At 43.8% G+C, this 20,233-nt stretch overlaps 1 protein-coding gene across 3 annotated transcripts in view; it reads right to left on the bottom strand.

The window, feature by feature from the left end:
* LOC109520281 (protein shisa-9) overlaps nucleotides 1-20,233 on the bottom strand; it is a 53,436-nt gene that overhangs the window by 16,640 nt on the left and 16,563 nt on the right. For all 3 annotated transcript variants that reach the window (XM_019877401.1, XM_019877402.1, XM_019877400.1), the window contains one exon: nucleotides 6,953-7,068. In XM_019877401.1, the coding sequence (XP_019732960.1) occupies nucleotides 6,953-7,068 (116 nt within the window). The remainder of the gene's footprint in view (nucleotides 1-6,952; nucleotides 7,069-20,233) is intronic.

Raw genomic sequence — 20,233 nt, 5'->3', positions numbered from 1 at the left:
ATATATATATATACACTAATAAAAATATTGGGGAACTAAATATAAGTAAAATACAACAAGTATAATCCCTAAAAATTGTATTATTATTATTATTATTATTAAAAATCATAATAATGCATAGTGTTTTTGTAATGATTTCTGCATATTTTGTGCCAACCCAATAAAAACGTCCTTTTAGTTTTTGGAATTCCCCTTCAATGCGCGCTCGCCTTCCCTTCTCCTCTTCATCATCCGCCGTTCCTGCAAGTCAGCACATCGGCCACCCTCGGCCTGATGCATTAAGCGGGAAGTCGTTGAGTGGGGTTATGGCTCATTATGGCTTGATAATGATGCCAAAATGGAGCGCCATCCCGCCCTTTCCCTCCATAACATGAACACGATCAGTAGGCCTGCAGCAGTCGGGGATAATCCTGCCATTTTAATGTATCACCACATGCTGCACTGCTCAGTAGCTCATATCGGTGGCCACGCACGCACACACGCACACACACACACCCCTTTACATGCGGTCTCGGCCCTGACACGGATCGCCTGGCTGCACGTGCAGCATGCAGGGACATAATTCAGGATTACCTCTATCGCACACTACTGAAACGCTCTCTTACACTCGACTAAAATGCTCTCTCCCACACCGCTAAAATCCTCTTACACATCATACCGCTTGTATAATACACTGAAATGGGATGACATACGATACTGAAATTTGCATTTCAGCAGTGGCTAGGAGAGTGTTTCAGTTGCGTACATGAACGTGTTTCAGTAGTGCGTATGAGAGCCTTTCGGTAGTTCCATGAGAGTGTGAAAAGGTGAGATTCTGCTTCACTGAAAAATTTTTTGTTCGATTTACTCGATTTTATTTTGTCAAGTGACCAAATAAAATCATCTGGCCCCAGATAGGTGTGTTTTTTTTCTTTTTTTTAGGTCGAATATGCGTCCAATTAGAAAATGTACATAGATCCAGAAGATTTTCTTTGGTGCAGCCTCTTGACGAAATAAAATTGAATCGACTCAACACACCACTTTTTTTCAGGATATACACACGTGCAGTATCGGAAGGGGTCCACACAAACATGATGTATTAATTCAGTTGATGGCAAATGTGTCCTCTATGCTGTCATTTGTCTCTATTGAGCTTCAATTGTCTACTTTATATCATTGCTTGTCAGAGGGTGTGTGGGAGGCGGTAGTGTCTATACTGCATGATGTGTGTGTGTGTGTGTGTGTGTGTGTGTGTGTGTGTGGGGCCCTGGAGAGGCGTCGAGTGTCCTTGACATGAGTGAGGAAAATAGTCTGTCAATGTTCTCACACCTTGGCACACACGATGTCATGTATTTTCACTCCACATCCAAAATGCCACGTTGCAGGTAACATCCATTTCACTTCCACATTTTTCTTTTCTGTACCCGTCTGACAAAACCCAGACAGAGAATTTGTTTTTAATGACACGTCAACATTGCCATTGCTCGTTCGATCCAGCCACCATCTCAACATGGAAACTACCAGTAGATGATAAAAATATCATCCCTATGTGTAATTATGTCTCTTGAATGGAAAATGGTGACAGAAATGTCAGTATGCCTTTGTTTGTGTCTCACAGTCTTCTCGTGAGTTTTCAAAACTAGATCAGACAAAAGCTTAGCACTTTGTCATAAAAACAAAACACAAGAAAAACATTTGTGGGGGGAGGGGGGATGTCGGATGAAGTTTGAGTAACCTGTGAAGATCCACACAAGAAAAAAAATCCACACAGGAAGACCAGAGCCAAGACTCAAACTTGAACATCGGAACTGTAATCTCAACATGTGACTGTACTGCTCTAAATTATCTCAAAACGCCCGCCTTGATGCAGAACAGGTAGAGTGAGCCTTGCGCCTGCACTAAAATCAGGTTAGGTCAGCATTTCCTCATGCCCCGTCTCTGAAAATAGAGTCCATTGTCTTTTGACTTTACTGCTGTACACCATGAAGTCATTGCTTGGAGGTGCTTTCCCAATAACTATCAACGTTGCCTTTGAAGTGCCTTTTTACACGCAGCGAGTCATCAGATCTATTCAATGGAGCTCTGTGATCATTTCTGGCCCACCTTAGTGTTCGGTCAGAGTGAGGGATCAGACAGCTCGGTCTCCGCCAGACAATCAACGAAAGAAGAGAGGAGAGAGAAGCGACGAGGACAGAGAGATACCAGAAAAGGAGAAAAGGAACGTAGCAAATGCCTGCGAGGGAGAAATTGAGGCAGAGGCGAAGTGACGAAGGCCTGTTAATGAGAGGGAGTCGAGAGGGCAAAATGAAACATGAAAGAGGAGGAAAATAGAGTCAGTGATGCAGTAGAGGATGGCAATGCTGATTTCCACCTTATTTAACCACCCATCAGCATGTTCTTTATATCCCGATTGGATTATGTGGTGCATAGCGACGGCAAATCGGCATCACACATTCATCTCGAGCAAGAAAAAGGCCAAGGAGGCTGCTAAGTGAGATGAGCTGTTTGCTTGTGAGCATATAAAGTTATCTATAATGCAGACAATTACGTAAATGCTTTTACAACAGTGCAGGTTTCCTGTATGCCAAGTAATTTTTTTCTTCTGTGAAACCATGCTCAATTTCCTGTAGCTGCAGATCTGATGTGGACAATCGTCATGAGGAATTGGGATGAGGAATTCTCTTGTTAGAGTTCAGCAGTGTTCTTGGGTTGACTGCTATGAATCACTCTTGATGTTTTGCCCCAACATTTGAAAGGGGTTGGAGGTTAGCACTCTGACCGGCGCACTCCAGAAAAGCGTATTTCTTCTTCTTTCTGATCTTGATTTAGCTGTACTTCTGTCATTGTCGTCTTACTGCGTTACCCAACATTAGTTTAGCTTTAATTGGCAGATAGATGGTGACATGGTTTCCTTGACAGCAATAGGTCCAGGCCCTGAGGAAGCAAAACAGTCACAAACCATGACGCCCCCTCCATGGTGGCAGTGAAGTTTTTGATGTTGGATTTCTTTTTTTGACACATAGCATTGTGTGTTCCTTCCACACAAATCAACTTTGGTTTCATCTGTCCACGTCATCTGTCCTTGGCTATAAAACCGTTTGCAAATTTCAGCTTGTCAGACTGAAAGACACTGCTATCCGGAACTTTGTCCATCAGTGTTATAGCTGTGGCTCTGCATTGCAACCGTTTATCCTCAACCCATGCAAACGATCCAAGGGCTCTGCGGCGCGTTGCTTATAAACGTATGCCAAGTCATCGAAGTTGCAGATTTCTACATTTCTGTGTGCCATTAACATTTAAGCACCCTAAAGCTGTCTGCAGCGGCCTAAACGCGTATCGGTGATGGCTTCCGGTTGTTTATAGTCACATAAAAAGTAGTAGAACCCTCTCGTTCTGTGTTTCTAAATAAAAGTCGTATAAGAAGCCATCAAGACAAATTGCCGAGCCCGTGTCGGCTCACGCATGGTCGTCTGCTTTTTACGCTCGAACGAAGGTCACACTCACACACATACATGTCGAAATAATTCCGAATATATATTCATGCTCGGTTCGGCTGTCATCCCTCTGTGTCTCAAGCTGTCTCTGCGGCGGGGTGTCATTGACAAGCTCACAGAGGATATAATTGGCACTGGCCCCATGTGGCACTCTGATGACACTCCATGGTATTCAAGGGCGCACAGATGTAAACACACACGCTAATGCCTTAACACACAACGACCCCCTACGTCTTTTCACTTAACAGCCGCTCTGCGGGATCCCATGATACTCATTTTCTTATCACGCTGATTGCTAGCTCAGTCTTCCACGCCTCGTCCATTGACAGAAGCACGAGCTCATTCTCTGCAGTTGAATATTTGCGCCTCATAATTCAGCATCGCCATCCCCGTTTCATATTTTGCAAAGAAAAAAAATAATAGAGTCACTCATATTAGTGTTAAAGCAGCCTGCAAATATCACCGGAGCAGTGTTCAACTAAGAGGTAAAAATAAGACCAAATGAAGTTCATTTTCATTTTTCACGGGTATCTTTTAATAGTGACTTGGGTCATTAATTTTGTCGTAATTGAGAGGCGTTCGTTCCATTTTACGGTGCATGCGACGCTTGCATGGGTCTGCATTTCCTCAGATGGTGGTGCTTTTGCTGTTCACGCTGCTGAAACCGTTGCATCGGTTAAATTCAAAGAGCCGTCCAATTTGGAGTTCATCCAAACTTTTCCTGAAATATACGCCCAAAGCTCAGTTTGAACAGTCAAAATGCTTCGCTCCTCCCCTCTTTTGCCTCCCATTGCCTCTCTTTCCGCCTTTTACATAATCTCTCACCTCCTCTCTCTTCCACTTCCTCCCAGCCGCTCTTTGACCTCCCACAAGCGTTGTTCCCCCATCCGCCAAAGGAAGTGCGTGCACTCGTGCGCCGCTTTCTGTCATGTGTTCAGGTGACGCGAGCTAAGGTGCAGTTTGTTTGTAAGTTTACATGCAACCATCTGCAAATGGACTGCGAGTACGGGGGGGGGGGCGTGCAAAATTGCGAGAGCAGGTTTGTGTGTGTGTGTGTGTGTGTGTGTGTGTGTGTGTGCGTGTGTGTGTGTGTGTGTGTGTGTGTGTGTGTGGAGAGCAGGGTGGCTGTCCTGAGGGCAGCTCTCCCCACTAGAAGAGAGCGGGGCAGCAGCTGACCAGCTGTCCCCCTCGCAGCTAGCAGCATGTTGGCTCTTCTATCTTGCTCTCCCTTTGCTTGTTTCTCTTCACCTCGCCCGCTTGAGCCTCTCTTGAAAACTGCTTTTTGCTCGCTTCATCATCTCTGTCCTGTTTCACCAACTGTAACATCACCCGACCTATTTCTTTCCATGCTACCCCCCCCCCACCCCCCCTGCCCAGTTTTCTCTCCTAAACATTCCTCAAATTTTACATCCTGCAGGTTTCATCCTTCCCTTCATCTCTTAAGCAGTATCCAAAATATCTCAGGCTCAAAATGAGCTCAGGAGGGGTGGGGTGAAGTGGATGCTTAGAGGATTTGACTCCAGTTTTAAAACCTTGAGGGGAAAAAAAAACATGTTCTGCTCGTGTTCATCAGATACTTCCCATGACTTGTGGCTCCTCTACCTGTTAAGGCCAATTACTTAAATCATCCGACGTGGTAGCTCAAAAGCTGCCAAATTCTGTCGACGAATGAAGGCGCTATGTCGTGCGCTCAAAGTACTGGAAGCAACAAAGACTCAGCGGAAGAAGTAAAAGGCTGCAGTAATACGCTCCCTTTGTCACACTCTTATCGCTCGGGATTACGTTTGATTGCCGCTGCTCTTTTTCCGCACCTTAAGACCACGCCCACATCTGACCGCAAGTATATCATCTCACGTCTAGCGCATGCGTGTTTCAGGAGCACGGATGTGCGCGTAATTCGCCAAACACAAGCACGGGATCATCCCTGTCGGTGATCATCATCGAGAACCGTCATCTCATTTATCTGGGTTTATCTCAATCCTCCGACATAATAAAGGACGGTGCGGGTCCCCGTCTCTCTCTCTCTCTGTGTCTCTCAGTCGCACCCGCCATCTCTTTGGCCCGGAGGATTTAAATGAGTTTAATTAAGAGGTAATTGTGCGTAGACAGCTGACACAGCATGATCTCGAAGACTTCATCCTCCTGCCCTCTCTGTCATCTCTGTGTATTTCCACTCCTATTGCCAACAAGCCTGCATTCTTATAGTGGTAAAATATGAGCAGTTAACCCACCGCCCCCTCCCAAAAAAAAAACAAAAAAGCAGTGCGCATAACGCTGAAGTAACCTACTTTTGAAGTTAGTGAGGAGCAGAGAAGGAATGCTTAAAATTTGTGAGTGGAAAGAGCTTCATAAATCCTAAAATAATAAACACATGAGCGAGAGCGCAGGAGCGCACGATGGAATGTTTGCGGTGGTCTAATTACCCACGTACGTCTTCTAGGGCCATTGAATAAACAAAACAAAACAATATGCAGGCTATTGCAAAATGCACAGTGCAAAATATTATTATTATTTTTTTTTACCAGATAATGATGTTATGGAAGTGAAGGACGACAGCAAATTGGTGCGAGAAGGCAGGGTGGAGTAAAGACGGTAGAATTCGATAGCAGGGGAAGAAAGAAAAGCGGCGCAAGATAGAAGAGTGCTAATAAGCACAGCATGGGGTGAAAATGAGGCCAAAATGTGTTTATAGCTGTGGTGGGAAGATGAAAGTTAGTCTATTTTTTTTTTCCCCCCTTTTGTCTACATGCACGAGTGAACATCGCATGTCGTGTTTGCAATGGTGTGAAGCAGGATCATAAATTAGAGATGAATCAACGTATACAGAATACATATGAATCATTTTCTACGTTGATGTTTGATGATCTTTTGTTCGTCTTGTGCCGCACGATGATTTGGCTTTGTGGCACATACCAGACACACAGCAATGAATCCATGACATGAATGCCGGGCAACAAATAGTTCATATTCGCAGATGTGACGCAGCGGGGACCTTTTTGTCCTTGAACTAAACACACCACCAGTCATTGCAAACGAGTCCTTGTGAAATAAGACTTAATTTCTATGCCCGTGCGTATGTTTGTGCTGTCAAAAAGTCGAAAGAAAGAGAAAAACAGATGGGTCACTCCAGCATTCACTCCGTGGGTCGGGATCTGGAACGAGGCTAATTACGTCTTGTTTACGTATAACCTATCTAGTGTGTGTGTGTGTGTGTGTGTGTGTGTGTGTGTGTGTGTGTGTGTGTGTGTGTGTGTCATGACGAGTGATAAGCACATATTGGTGTCTTTAGCCCCTCAATATATTCACTGTCACTTGCGTGTACTAGTTAATGGACATTCAGGTGGCAACGTGTGTGTGTGTGCGTGGTTACTTCCCTCCATGCCATCCTCCACTCGCCCGTCACCAAACTAATGGCAACAAACCAAAATGGCCAACTCCGCCTTGTCAGTTTGAGGGTGAGCTGGAGTGTGAGGACTGACCGTTGTTGGAGCGTAACGCCCTGGCCGAGATCCCGTTGGTCCCTATAGGGTGGTGTATCCCGGTTCCATCCGCAACTCCCGCCTCGCCTGGCTGCTTCAGCAGCTCTGTCAAAGTCCTGAGGAGAAGAACGAGAGCATGACAACAAGCAAAGAGGAAAACGAGACAAAAAAAGGGGGCAAGAACTGTCAATGCTAGAAAAAATCTTAGCACAGAGAACTTGGGCCTAAATGGTAAGGCTTACACTTATCATACCCTCTCCCCCCGCCCCGACCCCCCAAACAGCCTTTATATAAGCTGTCCAATGTTCCTCTCCGTAAATCTACAGACTCTAACCGAAAGCTCTTTTGAGTTATCGTCACAAAAAGGTACGTGTCTTTGGATGTTTTCCAACGGGAATGTCGAACAATGAGTTTCCCCCCCGTTGCCGTCGTTGGCTGTCGGATGCCTTTGAACAAGTTCAGATGCGGATGTCTCAAAACTAAATCAATTCGGGAGAAAAATCTCACACCTGCACCAGCAGATAAAAGTTCTTTTGGAACCGACTCATCTCTCTTTGAATAAACGTACACGTTTCATTTGCGGTGTGCTCCATCCCGGAGTGACATTTCATGAATAAGCAGAAGTGAATTCGCCTTTGCGCTTGCTTATGAGAAGCGTGTGTCCCTTGAGTTGCGCGAACCAATTCCTGTGGGCAACATTGTTTGAATCTTCAATACGTCTTTTTTTAACCCTTTCATGCACCAATAACGATAACCTGTCACCAGACAGCATGATAATCTGTCCACTGTGGTTACCTGTAACCAGATAACATGATAAGCTGTCCACTGTGGTATCCGGCGTCCCTGAACGGGTTAATATACTTGATTGGTGACTACAACTGGAATTTACAAAAGGAAACGTGACACAAATGTCACCTGCTTTCCCCAAAATAACAAATCTCCAGCAAAATATTGTCGGGTGAACATTGTATTCAGTATCTGCCACTCGAATGTTCGTCCTGGTTATGAGAGCCCTAAACATGCCTACATGAGCAAAACCTAAATGCTGCCACAACTGCGCGACCTCGACTAGGTAGCCTCGCTCTCACGCCATGACGCCGTCGCTGCACGCTTTGCCGCACACGCACACCTGCGGGGTGTGATTCCTCCTTGCACAGAGTGCAGAGTACCGTGCAAGCAGGGACGACTTTTATCGCTACCTGATGATGTTTGGGGAGCCCTAACTGTGATATCAACACGTACAGTACTGGTCAACATTCTTCAAGCTGTCATTTGTGACCCTCCTGACAGATTTGCGTTTTGACATCCGACAGTCAATATGGGCAAACTACCATGTTGGTTATTCTTATTTTACTTCGCTGTAAATGAGGCCAGTGAGTGAGTGACATCCCCCCCCCGCCCCTACAAGGACAGATAGAAGAGTGCAGCCATGAAGAACGTAATGTAGCCGCGCTCGCGCCGACATCACGCTTGCCCTTGCATTGGCTCGTCGCTCGCCGATTCTCTTTCATCTCTTTAATATCTGTCCACTTGGACTGCCGTTATCGGTCTTCCACTCTTCGCCCCCAGCTCTAATTTTCCATGCAAATAGAGGGAGCTCTGAGCCACTTTCCCTCGCCCTCCCCTTCCTCTAACTGTGTTTTCATCCCCTTCAGGATGCTTAAAAGCGCTTGTTGTTCTCTATCTATGTCCCAGGAAAGATCTTCTTTTTCCTCGTCTAATCTTGTCTGCCGAGCGTTCCACTTTGGGCGTCAATCAACCCCCCCCCCCCGCCTCCTTCCTATTGTTGTTCTTGGACCAATACGAGTCATTGAAGTCATTTTGACTCAGTTTAAAAAAAAAAAAAAAAAAAAAACCGAGTTGGATACATCGTAAAAATGTAAAAAAATAAATCAAAAAAAAAAACCCAGAGTTGGATACATCGTAAAAATGTAAAAAATAAATTGCTCAAATTGTGAGACGAAAACCAGATATGTTACTGTTAGTCCATTTAAAAAATATATATATTTTTTACAGCTCTGCTCAAAGCTGAATTGTCTTTTGTTCCTTTTAATAATTAATTTCATATATTATTCATTGCGTGCAACAAGCTGCTGCTCAAATATTATTTCCTATTATAAAATCAAACATCTAAGTCTTTTCATCAGTATCAGTTAAAAAAAAAAAGTGTTATGTCTGAGAGAAGTTCCATTTTTAACTGCGACTGCGGTACCAGTTGATGATTGAGGCCGTTTGGTGACATTTTGCAGTCTGATCTGATGGAGCTGAATGTTGGCGGCGACGGTTTTGAGGGAATTGCGTGCAAAGGACAATGAATCTAATCTCCCTTTTAATTAAAATAATGAGATGTTCAGCCGACCAATTTTGTGCACTGGAATGAAGTGGATGTGTGGCGTCCAATTTAGATCACGGGTACCCAGAAATAGATCCAGACCAAAGGTTAACGAGACGTCGTAAGTGGCTACTCTTGTCTTTAAGGCCTGAAGATGATTTGAAGTTTAACATTTGGGAAAAGAAGTTAGACCTTTTGGTCTGTTATATAAAATGTATATACTCTCGTACAGTTACCATGTACAACAGTGTTATACCAGTGTAATAAGTTACCAGTACCAAACTGGAATTCTTGTGTGTGTGTGTGCGCGTGTGCGCGTGTGTGTGCGTATGTGTGTGTGTGTGGTTTTTCAGTATGTTTCGATTGGTTTCCATGAAACTGGTGGTCTGATTTATTTTTTTGTCTATATTTGCCCTGTAATTGGCTGCTGACCAGTCCAGGAAGTACCATGCATAAAGACAAGCTGTGTAGAAAACTGATAGATAGTTCAAGTGTAAAAAGTGGCTTACGTTGAATATTTCCAAATTTCCGCATCGCGAAAAATACATGTATTTTTTCCTCCCATAAATTTCCAGGAATCGTGTTCTAGTCGAGTAAAGAATGACAGGAGCGCTTTCGATTTAAGTTGAATTGGACCTCACATTGTTAGAGCACCAAACAAACAACAATTCCGAGCCATATTTATATGCAACAGTTCCCAGGGGCGGTCAAGTGACCCAACTAAACACTTAACTAGCTTGTTGTTGTTATGACGTGACCAAAAACGTGCATGATTAATTCATTCACCCACATTGACCTCTGGCTTTTGAGAGTGGAGGCGAGAAGGCGCCCGCACTTGAGTTTGCAAATCGCATATTGGGGAGGGCGAAGGAGTCAACCACTGTGAAAACAAACAGCTGCCGCGGCGCAAGTTCTCACATGATCACAAGATTGTGGTGGCTCCATGCTTGCCGTGTAGCTAAATAGGCTCCCCACTTTGAATTGCCAAAGATGCTAAAGATAAAGTGAGGAAACCACCCCCTGGTCATTGAATACGACATTCACTATTGTATAAACACGCGAACGCACACACGGTGTAGTTCCTTGGGGGGTGGGGGGGGCATATAATATAACACAGCATTCTGAAGCTGAATCACTCCTCACTGTCAGAGCAGGTTAGTGTGGAGTAAACACCACCCACAGATGAATTCCAAAGTCCGCTAACCCAATGTGGACGGAAACACGGAGGCAGATACGCGGTCCTGCTGGTTTTATACACAACAGTGAACTCTCTAAGGTCCGAGGGAGTCACGGAAACGATGCATTCCTGCGCATACATTATTAAAAGTTGAATTTCAAGAATCGAAACAATCATCCAGCCATTTTGTTTTGGTTGCCCAACTGTTCAGGGTGCCAGATAATCTGGAGCCCAATCAAGCTGATAAGACTGCGCCCTGGACTGGTCACCGGTCAGCCACAGGGATATTCCCTGTGTGTTTGTTTGTTTCAGTGACGGTTTTCTAGATTTACCAAAGTTGCTTGGAAAATGTGTCATGCAACGACTGGGGTGATTCCGTATTGAGCTTTCTTTGGCAAGCAATTGGAGCTGATGTTCAGATTTGTATACAGAATGAAACCTTTATAATGAAGTCCAAGGCAACGGGCGAGTCATCACTTTGTGCATTTTCTTTTCTTTTCATCACGAGACTACTACTAGCCAACCTCTGCGATGAGAAGGAAACCCGCAAACACATTTTTTTTTTCCCCCGATGACACACAAAAAAAAATGCACACACAATGTCAGTTCTCCAAATGTCGGCTAAAGGAAGACTCATCATTACAGAGGGTCTGATGCACTGGTCTTTGGGGGCAAACGAACATTTCTGCACACACAAATGCGCACACAGTTGTGCTATGGCTGCCAGATAGTGCTCCCTTATAGGCTTGGTACAGAGCCTGGATCTGTCTCCCACCCTGCTCTATTCCTATTAGAGCTGACAGCTGCCAAATAATGTCCCTTGGCATGGCTGAGCGGGCGCCACGCCAGGGCCTGTTTGTGCTCATGCACTGTCTCTGAGCCACTTACATGAAACACTCGAAGAGATTCCCAAACATGGGCCGCCTTTGGGAATCAAGCCTTGACCTAAAATTCAACACGCACTTTCACCCGGTAATAGTTTGAACACTCATCACTGAAAGTAAAGGTGCAATGCTAAATTTCCCGTCGCACTTTTAAACATTCTTTTTTTTTTTTTTTTGTCCTGTGAGATTAAAAATAAGTTCACCACTGGAAGTAAAACATTTTTTTTTTTTTTTGTTTTTGTCCTGTGAGATTAAAAATACGTTCACCACTGGAAGTCAAACGTCAATGCAGTGTGACTCGTGATGTGTACTCTTCTTCTGTCCTAACGTCCTTCCCTTGAGGTGGATGTCCCCTATTTTGCAATGTGATGCAAAGAGTGTTTATAAAAAGCCAAAGAAAAAGCAAAAATGGGCAATTGGCCAGCTGAGAATCTTTTTGAGGGGTTTCCTGAAAATCTGCCTCACTGTATTTTGGTTTGTATATGTAGTAAGTTATATAATATTTGAAGTAAGTGCATATTAATATTCTCTCATCGGAACAATCAACAGTGAGCATTATCTCTGGAAAGGAAGTAGTCAGCTCTTGTATTGAAATCTCAGAACACTGTTTTATGTTCTGTGTCCCGCCAGTGATTTGCGGGGAGTATGTTTTTGGGTCCCCCCCCCCCCCCCAAAAAAAAATCAATACCGCAGAGCTGACTTATTTTTTTTTTCATGGGTGCATCTTGTTGTGACAAAAAGAAGCTAAGATGCTGCGGGCCTCGTGAGCCAGTTGCTGGCAGGCTTACAGCGCTGAGGAGGCGGTGTTTGGTAAAGATGATGTCACAGAAAATACCATATGTCACATTCTGACTCACTGCCCCCACTCATTTTTTTTTTTTTTTTTTTAGGGTTTGGTTCTATTTTAGGAACAACAAAAAGCACTCCCAAAGATTCATTTTGCTCAAGGGCTTTGTTCTCAAACATGCAACAGCGTGACGCACGCACAGCCCACGCATGAATTTGCCCACACGTATATACACACACACACACACACACACACACACACACACACACACAGCCGAGGTAAGCCCATAAAAGTAAATGTAAATCTGTCACCAAATGTCGTACGGTGGCACAGATTGTCGTTCTCACTGTCAACCTGCTTTATGCACCGATGTCATCTTTGCAACATTTGGGAAATGCGTCAGGATGAAGTATTGATTGTAAAATTCTAATTAGGGGCCGATAAAGTATTTTTTTTTATAAATAGTGGTTGTGAGTACCGAGTGTTTATTTTGCCTCATCACTTTGAACAGAAAGCTGTTATGCAACACTTTTTTTCCCAAAGTAACCAGAAAATATAAACAATATATCAATGCTTGCTTGAGTTGAAGAATTTTAAAGTGGTCCTTGCATCCTTTCGTTTTTCCCAACGCGGCCCTCATACACGGGGCCGCACATGTCATGTAAAATGTGTCAAAGTCGAGGGCGACAGAGATGTATTGGTAGCCCCGCATCACTCTGGCAGCGGCGCACTGTGGGGGACGCTGCTTTGTGAACTGCGGTTTAGTGACCTTGGATTACACACTCAGGCACGAAATGCCCGTGACCCGCGTGAGTTATTCACCCAAGGCGCACTTTTTAAAATGAAGGTGAGACACGGGCTCGTTGAAAGAGCGAAAAGGATACACGTGAGATCGGACCGTGTCTATTCTGCTGATTTCGGATGCTTGAGAGACGGGATATGGCAGTCACCCAGACTGCTTCTATTTGCGGTTGAGAGGATGCAGCTGGTTAGCAGGCAACGTGAACTACAAATGAACTGAGAAGCAGCTTAGCTCGTATTCCCTGAATGTTCGATTTCTGCTTTTAAAACAACGCATGCCACTTTTTTTTTTTTTTTTTTTTTTTTTTTTGTCATAAGCCTCTCCAGCAAATACATGTAGTGCCAGGACTCTCAAGCCCGGTGTAATATAGTAATGGATCAACAGGCCTTGCCAAAGTCTCGAAAATAAATGAACACATCACTCACTCACGCCCCCTCCCGCATGGACAGTAAATCTTGTCTCCGACCCCTCACATGACGAAGCGAATAGTCGTCATCGATCAAGCGGTCCATTCGAGTGCACCCGACTGCATTCCCGAGTTCCTTCAATCTGTTCTCGTGGACTCGGATTCTCACCTTCTATCACGTTTGAGCGAGAACGATGAGCTGCGCTTCCAACCATGCTTTATTTCAGGGATTTTACTTTTGAGTTCATTGAAGTAAAGAGTGGGCTTTTTGAAATCATGAACAGTGAAACATTTTTACACACTGTCCCTTTAAGACATGATGTCAAACTCAAGGCCCGGGGGGCCAGATCTGGCCCGCCACATCATTTGATGTGGTCCGTGAAAGCAAATCAAACATGTCAACTTTCACGATGCTTGCTCAAATGTCGACCAAAATTTAAAATTCTCATATGTAATAAATAAAAGACATATTGTCAGCATTTTCTTGTTGCCAAACCCCTCATTACAGTAACTTAATAATTGAATGAACCGTTATTGTTGATTTTATTTATATGGTTTCAGTCATAACGGCCCTCCGCTAAAATGTAGCCCACAGCAAAAATGATTTTGACACTCCTGCTTTAAGACGTCACTTGGGAATTGAACTGAACTTTGTGAAAACTCCTCGTTTGATTTTTGTGACAAAGATGAAGCTTCAGTTTAAGGTTTCCTTCAGAAATGTGTTTAATATTCAACCGTTCTCGCCAGGCACATATCAGAGCAACTGCTAATCGAGTAGGAGTGGAGAACGTGGGGAGTGGCGGTGCTAAATGAATGGAGTGAAAGGGGAAAAAAAAAGTACCCGCTGAGTTCTCGTCTTTGATTAAATGCCAATTTTAACCAATCTTGTTTTTTTTTTTCCCGTCAGTTAATCTCGATTCCTTTAAACAGATTTCTCTGCTTCTTGCTTCTTTCCCGCTCAATCTTTAATTGCGCTCTCGCTCTGATCTTGCAATTCCTCATTTTCTCACGCCGACTTTGTGCCTCTTTCCTTCTCTCTCCCCCCTATTGTTTCACTTCTTTGTGTCTTGCTTGATCCTCATCTCTCTCTCTCTCTCTCTCTCTCTCTCTCTCTCACTCCCCCCCTCTTTTTGTGGTGCTACCGCTCTCTCTCTCTTCCCCCGTTACGTGTGCTGTTTAGCTTTGCTTAACTTCACCTGTCAGCTCGGATCAGAGCTGTGGAGCAGCAACATGACAAACTGTCCTCTGATTCACTTGCAGACAACACACACACACACACACACACACACACACACACACACACACACACACACACACACACACACACACACACACACACACACTTGTAGCATCTTCAGCCCTTCCTGGCTTTGGTTCCCTGGTTTGTTACCGAGCGTGGATGCATTTATCCTGATCTACAGTGTAGCTCACAACAATGTGTTGACAAATAGTTAAGCTGAAATAGCCACATACTGTAGACCTCTGTTTTCACCCAGCGCTCAACAAGTTCAAGACTTTGTTTTTTCCCCCTAAAAGTTGCATTTTCTAGGATGCCGGTGGTGTTGCTGGGTACAATTTAGCCGAGGCATGTCACATGCAGACAAACAACCATTCGGTCATTTGAATTTAATATGCTTGACCGTATCCTACTTCCAGGAGCAGGCCGATGGTGATTTTGACAAATCATGCAGGTAGGCAGGACTTGAGTCCCAAGACATGAATAATAAACGGCCACTGATAATATGAAAGTCCCAGCTGGACATGTTTTACTGCTTCCAAAGAGTGTCAATTTCCAGGGCAAAGAAAAAAGTAGTTTCCCCTCACAGGTAGAAATAAATTATGTGTGTTACCGAGATTGGAATGAATGTAATTCATCCTTTCATGGCGTCGGTTGAAGTGGAGCTTATCCCAGCTGACTTTGAGTGCGAGGAACATGCTGTGGTGGTTGCCAGCCAACCAAGCGCAAGGCACATATAGGACAAATTCGCACTCACATTCACATCCAAGGACCAAACATGCATGGTTTTAAAATGTGGGAGGAAAACCCACACAAGGTCGGGGAGAGACGATAACTCCATGACAAGCGGACCTGAGCCAAGCTTTGAGCCCAGGAATTTTTGGACGGCGATGTCAATGCGCCAATCACCGCTGACCTTACAGAGCAGCAACATAACCCGCTTCCTTTACAAAATCATAAAATTCAATCGTTTTAAAATTCGGCAAAACACGGCACGTTGATAATTGAAGTCGGCGGGGACCACTCCCACAGCGGCGCAACACTCGCAGATCCCCCGGCCTGCACTCTTTTAAGCTGGTCTCCAAAAGAAAGCTTGTGTGTCATTACACAGCTTCTCTCTTCACTTTCCTTTCACTTCCACGCTCCATTATGACAAAGTTTGTGCATCTTATTGGCAAAATGACAACACCCACTTGAGCGGTGACCGAAATGATTCAATGCTCTTTAACCATCTTTCAAAACGCGCTTGCTTCCTTCTATGCTGCCGACATTCAAATCTCACTTGAAAAATGAGACCGACACGCATCAAAACAACGGAATAGGATCTTCGCAATGTTCCTATAGCTGCCCGTGAGAGGGAAAACCCCCATAAATCCACTTAATGGCTGCAGCTCGGCTGGTTGGAAGCTCATCACGTAAAGGGACACGGGGAGCTGCGGGTAAATAGTGAGAGACAGATGGCGGCACAAAGAGATTTAGAGGCAAAGTGAACAATAAACAACGGCTCATGATACATCAAGTGCTGATATAAATGTGTGAAAAATGCCGTGACACACACTGTCGGAGTGAAGATGTAACTTCCGCACATGCGCACGTACGGGGAGGTGCACGTATGAAATTAAACCCTGCATATATTGAGTGCCTCTGTTGACATTAACCGCAATCGTCAAACATACGGCACTGAATTGAGCTGGGATTTCAATTCACAAGCGCCAACAGTAGGTGCGCTTGATTTCTCCCGCTTTCTGTCGAGTGAAAATGACATCACAGTTGCTCAGGTAACAGCCAGTCACGGCTCCTCTTCAGAAAACAGGTTAGCCGCATTTGTTGTTTTACATAATATATGACAACCAAAGTATTATTTGCTTTGTGCACATTTATGTAAAAAAAAAATGACACAGTATAGCCAAAAAGACATACTAAATATCATAATCGTTAAAATGTTACATTAAATTACACTGCCTTTCAAAGCGCCCAAGTTCACTAACACAAACTACCAAATGTTAACAATCGAGGTAAGGAACTCCTTCAATTTAGTTCAGGCTTTGGATAAGAGTCCGACTACAGAAATTTTCATTGTCACCGTAATCTTCTAGCACACAGCATTAAGTGTGACTTTGCCGAACTCTGTGCTAACGTACGACATGTTCAAAATTGTTACAGAGAAGCCCGATCCTGATCCATTCGCAGTGTCAAAAAGTCACCGACTGTCCATTCGCCAAATCTCAGGTCTCCATCATCCATCAATTCAGTGCTACTCTTCTGTCTCTAAACGATATTTGGAGGTTCAGAAGGTGGCGTTCAAAGGCTGTGTTGGACCCCACCCCCCCACCCCCCACTTCCCTCCTAAATAAAAGCTCTTAACATCTGTTAGAACATCCACTGCCTTTGAGCCGCAGTGTGTGTTCAGCATATCAAGAAGGCTCCATCCTTCTTAAGATTTATCACGCTCATTTGTGCAAAGAGAGGCGGGAGGATGTGGCTCGAATAGAAATGCAAAGGAATCAACAAACAGGTGAACGGACAACAAGAGAGTTCAGACCTCCGTCAAGGTTGAACAAGAGTGAAACAAAATGCGTGGTGCCCTTTAGTGTAGGCCGCATCTTGATTGGTAGAATAAAAGATACGCTTTCAGGAGGATAAGGGAGGAGAAAAGTTGGACTCGTGGTTAGGGGGCACAAATAATCATAAAGAGAAAGGCAACACCTCATGAACTCATTCACTCCCAAAGACGTTTTTAAACGTCTTTTCAGACTTGTTCCAGAATTGGCTGGTACTGAATGAGTTTTAATAATGATCAACACAAATGTTATTATGAGGTAGGAGCTACTGACGCAAACCACCACAGTGTATATGTACGGAATGTAGAATAAAACCCAACTTTGCTAAACACAATGCCCCATTTTCTGTCGTACCGCATATTGTCCTTATTCCCTTGTCTTTGACGGCGCACGTCTGTGAGCTTATTTGACTTCTGCAGTTTCTCAATGCCAGCTGTCTGGCTTATTTCCTCCCATCTATCTTTTCAGCAGACGAGTCAGATGCACAAGGTTGGATTTATTGGTGATGGCGGGAACGAACGGGCAGGTTCTAAAGTTGTTTTTGGAGGCAAAATGGACTCATCCGGCCTGTCTCTTTTGACCTTTTTTAAGATGAATCATCAATTGAAGAACGATGGGATTAATGAATGAAAAACCTGCAATTCACATATGACATGTTTGGGTACAGAGCAGTGGAAGCGGATGTCAGATTGAAGAATGAGGGAGTGAGAATGTGGGGGGGGGGGGCAAGGTGATGGATTGCAAAAGAGATGCGTGGCGAGAGGGGTGGAGTGGATGGATAGGCAAAGTCGAATTTCAACCATCATGGCTGACTTGAAATGAGGAATCTCACTTGTGCTGTCCTTTTCTATTGTCACCGTGTTATTTGACGGCAGCCCACAGGGAGGAAGCGATGTTTTCGCACTCGATTTCAAGGCCGAGGCATGGGATTGTCTTTACCGTTCTTAATATCAAATTGGGCTTTTTCTTTCTCTTGCTTCTTTTTTTTTTCTTTTTGCCAGTGTGAGACATGACATTGACGTGATATTGACGTCGTTGGAACACAAAGAAAGACATTTATAGTTTCCTCTTGGTACAAAGGCAGCGGCGCAGGTGCAAAAAAGTCTTTTGGGCCACTGGAAAAAAAAAAAAAACTGTGTCATATGAAAAAGATATCGTGTGCATGCTGCAAAAGTGCTCTGTGCACCATTTTTTATGTATTTACTATTGATTAGTTTTTTTGTGCAGTACTGTAGTTCTCATTGGTCTTGTACTACACCAACATTGACAAATATTGCATCTCCTCTTGCCCATTCTTGCCAGCATATTTGGAGTTGGCAGCAAACATGCTGCCGCTGCCGCTGTCATCCCCAAAAACTAAGTAGGGAGAAGAAAATGGGACAAAGTGGCAGAGAGAGTGCAGGAATGATCAAAAAGACAACAATGGTGGAATGAGAACAATGGATGGCTACCCAGCACAGGAAGCAGGATGAAAGTAGAGCGCGAAAGAGAAAGATGTGAATTTCCCTGTGATTCTCTTTTCTTTCCACTCTGCTACGACACAACAATTTGCGCTGGCGTGAAGTTATTTTCAAATTTATTGCGGAAAGCTAAGGTACAAGGATGCGTATAAAGAGGAACATGAAGGCCGGGAAGAGAGAAAGGAGAAAGATGAATTGTTTCATTTCGTTTAGTTTGTGGAAGTGGGAAGGCGGACGGAAACAGAAATTTTATTTTCTTTTTTTTTTGGCTAGCCAAGAAAAGAAAAGAAGTATTCAAATGTATGAAACACTGTCTTATTAGGTGAGGACTGGAGCCAGTTTAATGTGTTTGGAAAAAGCCTCGTTTCAATAAATTGCTATGTGTGTACATATGGTACATATTATTCTAGACACATTTGAAACAAAATTATCAGCGGTACACAGTATGTTACATTTTTCTGTTTTCAAAATCCATCCATCCACGATCTGGACCGCTACCTGGTGTACCTCCATACTGCCAATATGTCCGAATGAAATTGATACATGATAGTTAAAAAGAAGAAAAGGGTTGGAAGATATTTTTGGACTAAATTTCAAAGGATATTCCGTCATAGGATCACAAAGTATAACGCAAATCGTAAAGAGTGAACGAGGTCAACGGTTACCAGGGATGTGTCCAAGGACCGGCAACCCGAGGCCAAGGCCAAGGCCAAGGACTTGCCTCCGAGGCCAAGGCCAAGGCCAAGGACTTGGAAAATTTTCCGAGGCAAGGCCAAGGCCAAGGACTTGAAAAATTTTCCGAGGCCAAGGCCAAGGACCAAGGACTTGCCTCCAAGGCCAAGGCCAAGGACCAAGGACTGATTTTGAAATTGAGGCCTAGCCGAGGACATGTATAAAACAATGCTATCATACCACTTGGCAGGTGTTCATGATTTGCAACACCCCTCCATCATAACCCTTTGCACTCCCTAACGCTTGAATGAAGTGATTTTATTCAAAGAGTAGAACAGTCAGGGTACGTGTTATTTATACTGAGAAAAAGAAATAAAATCACATGATATACATTTATGAATTAATGTTTTAGTGCAGTAGTTTCTTAATATGAAGTAAATCAACACTCAACAGGCATGACATGGCACGGAACACAAGTTGAGAAATGACTTTGCATAGAAGTCAATCACTGACTGCAGAAAAAGCGGTAATCTCACAGTGATCATTTTACAGTTCACCTGCAGCGAGTCCCAGGGACTCACTGATCAGAAAAGTATGAGTCCCATTATGCATTGAGAGAGTCCCAAATTTCGAATTCCGAAATGGTCTACTTATTCAATTGCATATGATAATAACACAAACAACATATACATACAATTATAAACAAATGCTGCAAAAATTTAAATAATTCAGGAGCAGGCCTGAGGATTTCAGAAATTCATGGTAACCGTTTTTCGGTTCCGTCGGATTACCCAATGGGAAACCACAATAACTGATGTTGGGTTCCGTAAACGTTCATCATGGGAACCCATTTTTCTATTTTGACTGATATTGATAATCAAGAATTCTGAAACTCAAAAGTATAATGTTTCAAGGGTAAATGTTTGAAAACTATGCATTAAGAATGAACATTACATCAGCAGC

This window comes from Hippocampus comes, unplaced genomic scaffold (genome assembly GCF_001891065.2).
Source record: "Hippocampus comes isolate QL1 unplaced genomic scaffold, H_comes_QL1_v1.1 scaffold193, whole genome shotgun sequence".
NCBI classification, from domain to species: domain Eukaryota; kingdom Metazoa; phylum Chordata; class Actinopteri; order Syngnathiformes; family Syngnathidae; genus Hippocampus; species Hippocampus comes.
This window is presented reverse-complemented; position numbering and strand designations above follow the sequence as displayed.